The sequence below is a fragment of the Barbus barbus genome (assembly GCF_936440315.1).
Source record: "Barbus barbus genome assembly, chromosome: 42".
Classification (NCBI taxonomy): domain Eukaryota; kingdom Metazoa; phylum Chordata; class Actinopteri; order Cypriniformes; family Cyprinidae; genus Barbus; species Barbus barbus.
This window is the reverse complement of record NC_136720.1, coordinates 24,843,927-24,855,311: the sequence shown is the minus strand read 5'-3', so window position 1 is coordinate 24,855,311 and position 11,385 is coordinate 24,843,927. Positions and strand designations below refer to the sequence as shown.

Below are 11,385 nucleotides of genomic sequence, written 5' to 3'. Positions count from 1 at the left end.
CTAATAATCTCAATATATATTTTCTGTATGTTACATTATACCAAGAGGCACTTCCAGTAAGTCTGGCAATAGAGGAGCTACAGTATAGTGTCTAAATTACAAAACAGTAAAAATAAATAATGTTTATCTAAAAGACTTCTGTTGTTGTCTTCATCTTTTCGTCCCTTTTTTTTGGCTTTGTTTTTGTTTCGTTTCATTTTTAACCTGTACACAATATTGTTTTGTACAAAATGGAACAACAATCAGCGATAAAATGAATATTTCACTTTATGAATACTGGTGATTTACACAGTTCCCCTTTCTATAGGTATTGCTACATGTGTTAAGTGCAAGATACAAGTGAGAAGAAAAATAATTATTTTGTCAGTGAAGTGCCGACTATATATAAAAAAGTACAAGTCTCATTTCTCTTTCTCAGAGAGGTGTAAAGCTTGTTTGGTTCTCGAGGTGAACGAAACGCGTGGACACGGTTATCAGACGTGTACAGCTGAAGATGAAGGAACGAGCGGTGAACAGGAAATACAAAGGAAAAATCTAAAAAGATCAGCTTCTCATGTGACGTGTAACCTCTTTATGTCTCTAGTGTCGACATCCGGTGAACCTGACATGCTAGTCAAACCGCCTGCTGTCAATCAAACAGATCTAGAAGGATGAACCAAGCTTATCAGACTAAAACTTCAATCTATCAGGTCATCATGCATTTCTGGAACATCTGCACAGGTATTTGAGCTGAAACTTACAGAATGTAATTTATTTCACTCCTAAGGGCATCTGCTGTGTGTAAAAAATATGAATTTAGTGAAAATATCCAAACCGGTTTTCTCAAGACTGGAGAATCTGGAATCAGAGCCACCGAACGCAGAGCTGAAAGCCAACCGATGGTAGGCACGGTGGAGGACAGGGACGTATGCTGCCATGCCAACACACACGCAATCATGCAGCACACGCACGAGCGCATCAAACGTGTAGGATTCGCTGGCCAATTCCACAGTTTTTCTCAAGTCTCTCTGAATACTGTCTGGGTGGAAGCAAATCTGGGCGTTTTTGATGATTCTGGGTTTGAAGACATCAATATCGATGACCTTTTGATCATCAAAGACTCGCAGTAAGGTAATTCCCAATCCACGTCGCCACGTGTCCCCACTGCTCTTATGCTAATCACTAGTAATGACATAAATTTCCCAAACAGAGTGAAAGTAATCTGGGCAACAGTAAGATGAAAGGGGCGGAGCTAAATTGCATAATAAATTCTTCCATAATGTCACATATTTCTTAGTGAAATAATGTATTTAGAGGCATTTTATTTAAAACATTTATAAAAAAAAAAGGAAATAAAAAGACTATTTTCCTTTGTGATTTTAGTCATTCATACACCAAAGGGTTATATTGGGTTATATTATACTGGGGTATATTGATTTGATAATGTATTTAGGGTGATTTTATTCCATGGGATTTAATTGTAGGTTTTGATTAGTTAATTTTGTTTTGGGAAATATACATTGAAAAAAACACTGTATAATTTAACAGTTTGATGCAGATCTTTAAAAGCCATTTTAAGGTGATAACCTTTGACCCTTATCCATAATTCATTGCAACAATCCTTTTATATTATATGTTTTATTATGGCAACATAAAATGGCAAGCAAAAGTGATGCACCAACACAAGTAGCAACTACACTGTAAAAAAAAAAAAAAAAAAAAAAAAAAAAAAAGAAGGCAACCAGCTTCAGCAGATTGAGTTTTCTCAGCTTGTTGTTTTAGGTTTATACAACAAAAAGTTGAGAATCTCCTACAAAAATAAGTTGAGAACTAAAAAAATCTGCTGAAGCTGGTTGCTTTAAAATTTTAAGTTCACTCAACTTTTCTTTTTTTTTTTTTTTTTTTTACAGTGTACTATCTTCTTATTGCATTGGACAGTAACACTATCAAAATGTGTTATATTGAGGGAAAAGGGAATTAATGTAGTATTTTTGTTTTAAAAAGATGATAAAAGTATTTTTATTTGTGATTTTAGTCATTCATGCAGCAAAGGGTCTGGGTAACTTCAGGTTGATTTTGTGATGTATTTAAGAGGATTTTATTCCTCAGGATTTGATTTTAGGTTATGATAAGTTAATTTTGTTTTGGGAAATAAAACACAAACTATTTTATTTGTGATTTTAGTAAATAATGCACCAAACGGTTAATATATCTGGTCTGGGTATGATGTTTATTCAGGGGGATTTAACAATATGCTTAGGATTTTATTGTCGGCTATAATTAAAGGGGTCACCGGATGCAAAATTCACTTTTCAAGTTGTTTGAACATAAATGTGTGTTGGAAGTGTGTGTACACATCCATCCTATAATGATACAATTTTTTTTTGAAAAACCCCATTTTAAAATCCCCTTTTTCAAATCAGACTGTTCTGAGGTTCCTGTCAGAATGACGTAGTTCTGTACAGGCCCCTCCCACGATAGTTGATTGACAAGGCCGTCTTACCTTAGACCCGCCCTGAGTGAGCTGAGAGAGCTGTCTGCCATTGTGTCAGCTCCGGTGCAGGGGAAGACAAGATGTCTCCGATTAAGCGATTGAAGTGTTTAGTTGTTGGATGTAATAATGAATATAGCAGTCGTCATTTACTCCCGACATCTGAGCCGCTGAAGACGCAGAGGATTAACTTTACTTTTGCTTTGAAGTGAATGCGCCGATCCCCGATCTACATAAATGCGTCTATGTTCGCCCAAATCATTCGTGATCCAGCTTTATCTACAGAAGAAGTGAGCATAAGGGTTATGAATCTTTGCAAATTGCCTTTCCTAATAATGTGCTAATTAACCAGTTTCGCAGCGGAAGTTTAGTATGCTCCATAGATATATATATATATATATATATATATATATATATATATATATATATATATATATATATATATATATATATATATATATATATATATATATATATCTAGGTGCTTCATTATCGACTGTTTCTATGGGCCACTATACGCAAACCATCCGCCATTTTTGGAACGGTCTGCGAATCCTTGAGCGCATTGACTGTGCACGTCTACAACAGCAAGTTATACGCTTGTATATCTTTGAATATTCATTGATTATTATGGTGAATACGAGATGGCTGATGCATCAACGAGTGGTTGAATCTACACCTATCTATGGTCTGCTCGTCACTTCACGGATGAGAGGGGTGGAGTCAGCAGAGCTCACTAGGATTTAAAGAAACATGGACTAGATCAGCGTGCTGAAAACAGAGCTGATTTTGACAGGTTTAAAAAGGTGTTTTTGTACACTACCATTGAGAATTGTTAACCAAAGTATGTTATAGAATTTTCATTGCATCCGATGACCCCTTTAAGTTAATTTTGTTTTGGGAAATACACATTAAAGACAACTATAATTTAACACTTTGATGCATGATGTTCACTACAGTGGACAGATCTTTAAAAGCCATTTTTAAGTTGATAACTTTTGACTCTTATCAACAATTCGTTGCAATAATCCTTTTTATATGCTTATGGCAACCTAAATTCAAAATGGCAAACAAAAGTGATGCACCACATACCTACTACTACCTTTTATTGCAGTGGACAGTAACGCCCTAAAATGCATTATTAGACAGGGAATTAATATATTTCTTCTTTTAAAAAAAGGTAATAAAAACATTAAGACTATTTTAATTTGTGATTTAATAACTCATGCACCAAAGGGTTAATATCTCCGGCCTGGGGTTACAAATCTACGGCCTAATGCAGAAATATAATATACCCTCTAAAATTGGGGCCATGTACAAATAAAAAGCACTCATACTGCATCGCTAGCACACACGGCCTTTACACGCTCCTGATGGGGTTTCGTACTTTGGGGAGAATGGATTTGAAGTCATATTTGGCACACGCACACTTGAGCTGTGTGAGATCTACACAGCAACCAAAAGAAAGTGCAACTGGAAACGCTACCAATCTGCTGTACACATAGGGTCGGTATTGCTTAAATAATTAGCCGGACTACATTGCACCACATTGCCTGGTAATATTAAGGCTTCAACTGCATTGAGATCGAAGGGGACGTTTCAAAGATGAGCATGTGACCAGCACGTCCTGCCTAGGCGTTTTTAATTGGCTCTCCTTCAAAGTGACTGAAGGCGTCCGACTAGACCCAAGGTGATTAAGCCCGCAGAAGTGTTTCATCTCGCCGTCGCGAGAAATCTGCCTCTTTCAGCACATCAAAGGTGAGCGCGGACAGCCGTGTTGACCGGTGTGCGTATCTCATGTGCGGCACATGCTCTCATGTGAGAGGGACGGCATTCGCCGTTTCATCCCTTGGGCTGAGGAGCTCGCAGTCGCTCACAAGCATGCTTGCATGACCACAGCGGCAGCTGCGTGAGACGACTGTGAAGCATAACCACAGCCTTGTTCAGAGGGAAAACATGCGACTGCGGGGGAATGCGGGAGCCTGAGGTCTTCCCATCGTCTCAGTTTGCGCCTTTGATCAGCCAAGCTTGCTAGAGCAGTTCACTTGGCTCTCAAACTTAGCTAAAATGCAAGAACAGAAGGAGGGAGAATCAGTTTCAATGAATCTAGTCTGTAGTTTCGGACAGTACAATATTTGATGACTAGGGATGAAGCGATGTACTATTGCACGCCATATGCATTTGTGTCTGTGTGTATATATATATATATATATATATATATATATATATATACATTATCAAATCACCTGGTAAAACATCGATTGGGCTAAAAGGCCATTGGCGTTTTGAAGAAGTTACAGTTTTAAAAAACAACTAAAGATTCCCTTTGTCCACAAATCAAGATCCAAAAGATTAGAAAGCTGCAAGAAAGTCTTTAAAAACCAATGACTCCTTGTACAGTTATCCGAAAACAGTCTGATCCTGAGAAACGCAAAATCTCAGTTCGTGGAATGCCGAGGGAAAAAGGTGAGGGAAGGGAATGACAAGCATTCGGCTCGACGCTTTCGGAAATGAGACAGTGGAGCAAGCATTTGCTGTAGTGATGCTCTGGAAAGGAAAAAGAAAGAGCAATGGCAGGACAGACATAGCGTATCTTTTCACAAACGCATGCAGTTTCTGGAGCGTTTGCTTTTGTCCGCTGCCGACGATGGGATAGGCCAACCGGCGAGAGTCACGGTGGATTGGTTTCTCGTTTCCCGACTTTGACACTGAGCTCCTCAGAAATGCTTGTTGAGCTTGCCAAACTTCAGGTCATAGGGACCCCCTGTCGTAGTTTTGGGGGTTACCCAAAATGGAAGTCTAGAAAATATAGGAAACCCCCTGGAGAACTCCTTGTCCTGGCCAATTTTGGCAGCAAACCTCAAAAGTTCACCGCCTGCTCATTGTTAGTCAAACCCTTCATCCCGAACCCCCCCCGTCCCACCCTGTTTCCTTTAGGCACATGTTCCCCAAGCATCTACAGTGTTGTGTCTAAGTGATGTGCTGGCAACCGTTTCTTAGAAGTCTCGCTTGCCGATGAAACGATTTAGTCATTCATTCCGGATCCTCTCTCGTCTTCCTCTCGTTTTCCCATTAGCTCCGTGTCATCTTCTACAGTCTTCGCAGTCTCGTCTGCTTCCTCTACAGTCTCGCCATCCGTTTCCTCTGTTTCATGTGTCTCGTCAGGTACAGGACTCTCCTCCTCCTCCTCGGTTGTCTCCTCCTCCTGGTCGTCTGCAGGCTCCTCCTTGCTCCCTGGCTCCTCCTCCTCCTCATCAATGGCTAGGATTGGCTCAGGGGTGTTAGTGAGGCATGTCGACTCCTCCCCTTCTGTCTGGCTTTGGGACTCTTCAGCGATGACCTTCTTCCACATCTCGTGGTTCTCCAGCAGGTGCTGGGTGATCTGGCAGAACACTTTCCGTCGTTTCTGAGGTGCTGGTTTCTCTACAGTAAACACAGTAATGAGAGAGAGTGTTAGTGGCTTCTTCACACTAGCAGCTTTAATGAGGACTTTAATTTTTGTTTTGTAGAAAAACGTTGCACATAAAAACAAAAACATCAGACATGCAATGTGCCTTAATTTCTCCACGATCCACATATATAATATTCATAAAATAAATTTGACTAGCAACTTTAAGTGATGATTTTGATTTTTGTAGAGAAATGTTGCATATAAAAATAAAAAACAGGCAAGAAATTTGTTTTTATTTCTTAAATACACATTTAAAGACACGTACATAATATTTGATATATGTGACCCGTTCTGGCGAAATGAGTCGGAAGTCACACGGGCTAATTTTGAGCTATAGGCAAAAGAAGTGAAAAATGTCAGTTTTGGTCGAATTTGAATTTTCACAAAAATGAGTTCATTAAGCTCTCTTCTAGCGATCCCAATGCTCCAAATAATAATTAAACATCTAAAAGATCTTTATTTGTATGTTTCTGAGAGGAGTACCTTTTTCTCTGCACACTTCTGGACGACGGCTACTGCTTCTCACCACAAGTTTTAAGTCTATTATTGCAAAGTGCAGCATTCCAGCTTTGTTAATATTCATATTGAATTTTCGATGACATGAGTCCAAACCAGTGAAATATGATTTTCAAACCCATGCTGATGACGATTGTGCTGACTGACATTTGCAAAGTATAAATGCATAAGACATGCCTTTCCACGAGCGTCCGATCTCCCTTATAAAGTACATTATTGCGAAATATGCATTGGCGAGATTCACATCATAATCTGTTATGACTGACATGAACGTTTAGTTAATAATTGGGGGAAAATCTGATGTGTAACATTATATTTGATCCATGCATTACAGTAGGTCTTAATATAGATCTGTCTCAATGTTACATTAAAAGAAATGACGCAATCACTCGCTGTTCTTGATTAAATAGTTTATTTGCATTTTTGTTCTTGTTTTTAATAACAAAGATAAAATAAAAATAGCTATATTGTGATTAATAATATAGTAATTATTATTAAGAATTGGAGGAAAATATGCAACGTTGCTTGGTGATTCTGCTTTGGAATCTTTAACTCGATTTTTCTCAAAATCAGATCTGCTGCTTCTATTGCCTTCAAACGGCTGTAGCTCAGTCATTTGTTATCCGATTCCAACAAGTCATATATCATTTTGAAGATATGAATGTGAAAATTTGGGCATTCCCACTCACATATATAAAATAATTAAAAAAATTAATTGAATCCAAACACATTTTATCTTATGTCTTTACTGCTTAAATACACACTGATCCACATAAAAAGTAATTAATATTTATAAAAAAATTGAATAAATGCAAAAACAATCTTATATATTTATTTTATATATAGTAGTCAACATTTGAAGTGAATCAAAAAAGTTAATCAAAGTTGTCCTAAGACAAGAACGCATTGTGGTTTTAGGACAACTTTGATGAAAGGTTTTGATCCACTTCAAATGTTGACTACTGTATATTATTTAGTATTGCAAATATAGTTTGTCTTAGCAGTGATCACTTTTTTGTAGAGATATGCTGCATATAAAAGTAAAAAAAACAGACATGGCAATGTGTCTTTTAATGATTAAATACCTCCGATTCAAATAAATAATATTAAAAAAATAATAAAAAATAAAAGTAATTGACTAAATTAAATGCAAAGACATACATCTTATAAATTTACTTACTAGTATTGCAAATAGTTTGTCTTATTTGACTAGCAGCTTTAAGTGATGTCATTAGTTTTTGTTTTTGCAGAGAAACACTGCATAAGAAAGTGAAAAAATAATTCAGACATGCAATGTCTGCTTAATTACATACTGATCCACATAAATAATATTTAATATTCAAAAAAAAAAAAAAGTCTGTGATCATAATTTACATCAAGTAAGTGTGTCCTGATCTACAGATTGTAATGGAAATATAAAAATAAAAAAAAACTTTTCATTTTGTTGTTTCATTTTTGTGTTCATTTTCAGCATCAACTCAGTTCAGTCTAAATGAGGAAAAAATCTAAAACTGAGTTCTTGCTCCATCATCAATGGAATTTGGACCAGATTTTGTACTTAATCTGCTATAACGTTTGAGGAGAAAAACCTGAACTCACGGGAAAGTTCTGAGCTGGTGGAGGTGTCTTCCTCCGGTGTGTCTTCCTCCTCCTCCTCTTCTTCATCCGTCTCTTCCTCAGCATCCTCGCCGTCTTTGGGCTGAGGGTTGACCCAGTGGCCGGGCATGAGAGCAGCTGAATCGTATGAGCTGCAGAGAGGCCCCACGATGTGTGTGATGAAGGACTCCTGCAGTTTGGCTAACTGTGGTGCTGAGCGGTCCATGAAGGGGCTGATGGGAAGGCCCAGACTTGACTCTTCATCACCCTGAAACACCAGAATGAAAAGAAAAAAACACTTGTAAACATACGTGTAAAGTCCTGTTCACACCAAGTGTGATAACTATAAATTAGCATCCAGACCAATGCACAATATACACTCACTGGCCACTTTATTAGGTACATCTTGCTAGTACCGGGTTGGACCCCCTTTTACCTTCAGAACTGCCTTAATTCTTCGTGGCATAGATTCAACAAGGTGTTGGAAACATTCCTCAGAGATTTTGGTCCATATTGACATGATAGCATCACGCAGTTGCTGCAGATTTGTCGGCTGCACATCCATGATGCGAATCTCCCGTTCCACCACATCCCAAAGGTGCTCTATTGGATTGAGATCTGGTGACTGTGGAGGCCATTTGAGTAAAGTGAACTCATTGTCATGTTCAAGAAACCAATCTGAGATTATTTGAGCTTTGTGACATGGTGCATTATCCTGCTGGAAGTAGCCATCAGAAGACTGTAGTCATAAAGGGATGGACATGGTCAGCAACAATACTCAGGTAGGCTGTGGCGTTTAAACGATGCTCAATTGGTACTAAGGGGCCCAACTAAGTGTTCCAAGAAGATATCCCCCACACCATTACACCACCACCACCAGCCTGAACCGTTGAGACAAGGCAGGATGGATCCATGCTTTCATGTTCTTTACGCCAAATTCTGACCCTACCATCTGAATGTCGCAGCAGAAATCGAGACTCATCAGACCAGGCAACGTTTTTTCAATCTTCTATTGTCCAATTTTGGTGAGCCTGTGCAAATTATAGCCTCTGTTTCCTGTTCTTAGCTGACAGGAGCGGCACCCGGTGTGGTCTTCTGCTGCTGTAGCCCATCTGCTTCAGGGTTTGACGTGTTGTGTGTTCAGAGATGGTCTTCTGCATACCTTGGTTGTAACGAGTGGTTATTTGAGTTACTGTTGCCTTTCTATCATCTCTAACCAGTCTGCCGATTCTCCTCTGACATCAACAAGGCATTTTCGTCCACACAACTGCCGCTCACTGGATATTTTCTCTTTTTCGGACCATTCTCTGTAAACCCTAGAGATGGTTGTGCGTGCAACCAACAACCATTCCACGTTCAAAGTCACTTAAATCCTCTTTCTTCCCCATTCTGATGCTCGGTTTGAACTTCAGCAAGTCATCTTCACCACATCTAGATGCCTAAATGCATTGAGTTGCTGCCATGTGATTGGCTGATTAGCAATTTGTGTTACTAAGCAATTGAACAGGTGTCCCTAATAAAGTGGCCGGTGAGTATGTTTACTATAATCACGTGCTGCAGTTTTGACACCTGTTGCTTTAAATGCTCAAGCGCTTCAAAGCAGGACAGATTCTGATTGGTCGTCAATGTTTTAATCCTTCATCAGATGGATGAATTCATTCTGAAAGTGATTCCAACGATATTGTTTCTCTTTGTTGTTATGGTTAATTATTTATTAAAACATTATAGTTATCATCCTTGATGTTAACATTTAGGCTGCAAACTCTGCAGCAGAACACTCATTTTTACGATTAAATTCATTCACCATGGACCATTTCTAAAAGAAAAATCACGTTCTGCCCACATTATAGAAGTAAATGGTTTACAAATGTTGTTTCATATTGACTAAGTGGAAAAACATTTTAAATCCTTTTTGGTTGCCACAACATGGAAGCCTGTTTCCACCACAGGATAAACAAACAAACAAAAAAACTCACAATTTTGACTATTTCAGAATTCAGAATTGCGAGATATAAACTCATAATTGTGAGATTTTTGCAAGAAACAAAGTCTGAATTGAAAAATGAGATAAAAACAAAGCCAAACATTTTTTTTAAAGTCTTCCTAAGATGGTTCAGACAGTATTTATTTGGCAATAATAAAAGACTGTGAAATAATTCATGTGAAATAATAAGTGTGTCCTGATCTACAAATTGTGATGGAGATCAAAATGGGAAATTTTAACCTCACACGTCACTTTTTGTGAGATGTAAACTTGAAATTGTGAGAACAAAAGTCAGAATTCTAAATTTACATCTTGCAATTCTGGCTTTTTTTAATTTTTAGTTTATGCCTCACAATTCCAACAAAGTCTGAATTGTGAGATAAAAGCGGCAATTCTAATATTTTTGTCCCATGGCGGAAACAAGTGTCCATATTATAAATAAAATCTTCTAGAACCAAATTAAATCAACTGAAACTAATATTGTCCTTCATCTGATGTCACCAGACAGCATTCCTCATATTAGCAAGCAAATTAAATCAGTAGCATTTCACATCTTTAAAATTCATCCTGAGAAAAGAAAAGCATTCAGTGATTCTACAAATATGCATTTCATTTCGATTCACAAATGCTCTACATAGTGCAGATTAATCTGATCGATGCCTGATTTGAAGCATTTTTATTCACATCTTCAAAGAAAACTATTTATGCAGCAGCTATTTTATACTCATCTATTACATTAAACAATTAACAATATTACCAGGCAGGGAACAGTATGCTCAGTATATTCAAGCACAGCTGAAGACTCACACTCTTGATTGGATTTTTCCAGTTCAGGAGAGAAACATATTTCACAGACATTCGACTGCTATAAAACTAGGTCAGCCTTCCCACGGACGGGGGAAATGCATCCAGCCATGCGAGGTCTGGCCTTTTTATTATTTATTTCAAATTACAGTATCGAAACAAATAAGGCATCAGAGATTGGAAGAACCTCATATAGTCGGAAAACATATGCTCCGCAGTACCTGGAAATAAATAATGAGAGTGGCATAACAATGGGCAAGGTCTCATGTTGCCATGGCAACCACGCGGCGATGTCGTCAGAGGGCAGTAATGTATGTGCGCTGTGTTCTGTCAGGTGCTACTCAGAAGTGCTGGAGAAATGAATCATTCAAGAAACGAAACAGGGAGGGGAGAAAACAGGCTCCTTTGAAGCATATAATTTCTGGTCCCTTTTGAAATGCTCTGAATATGGCCAGGGGTGGTCATATGACGCTTTGTAGCTCTGTGACGGGGTCCTGACACAACTGGGTCATCCTCACTCTGTGTTCCTCACAATAATAGACGCAGTGTTTTATTACTCATCGC

The 11,385-nt window shown here is 38.2% G+C and overlaps 1 protein-coding gene across 1 annotated transcript in view; it reads right to left on the bottom strand.

Annotated features, from left to right (window-relative positions):
• Window positions 1–5,424: 5,424 nt before the first annotated feature.
• Window positions 5,425–11,385, bottom strand: part of LOC306861275 (cGMP-inhibited 3',5'-cyclic phosphodiesterase 3A-like) — a 95,185-nt gene continuing 89,224 nt past the window's right edge. The window contains exons 15-16 of the mRNA XM_079403459.1: window positions 8,037–8,301; window positions 5,425–5,893 (exon numbers count right to left, since the gene is read on the bottom strand). Of these exons, the coding sequence (XP_079259585.1) occupies window positions 5,496–5,893; window positions 8,037–8,301 (663 nt within the window). The 3' untranslated portion in view covers window positions 5,425–5,495. The remainder of the gene's footprint in view (window positions 5,894–8,036; window positions 8,302–11,385) is intronic.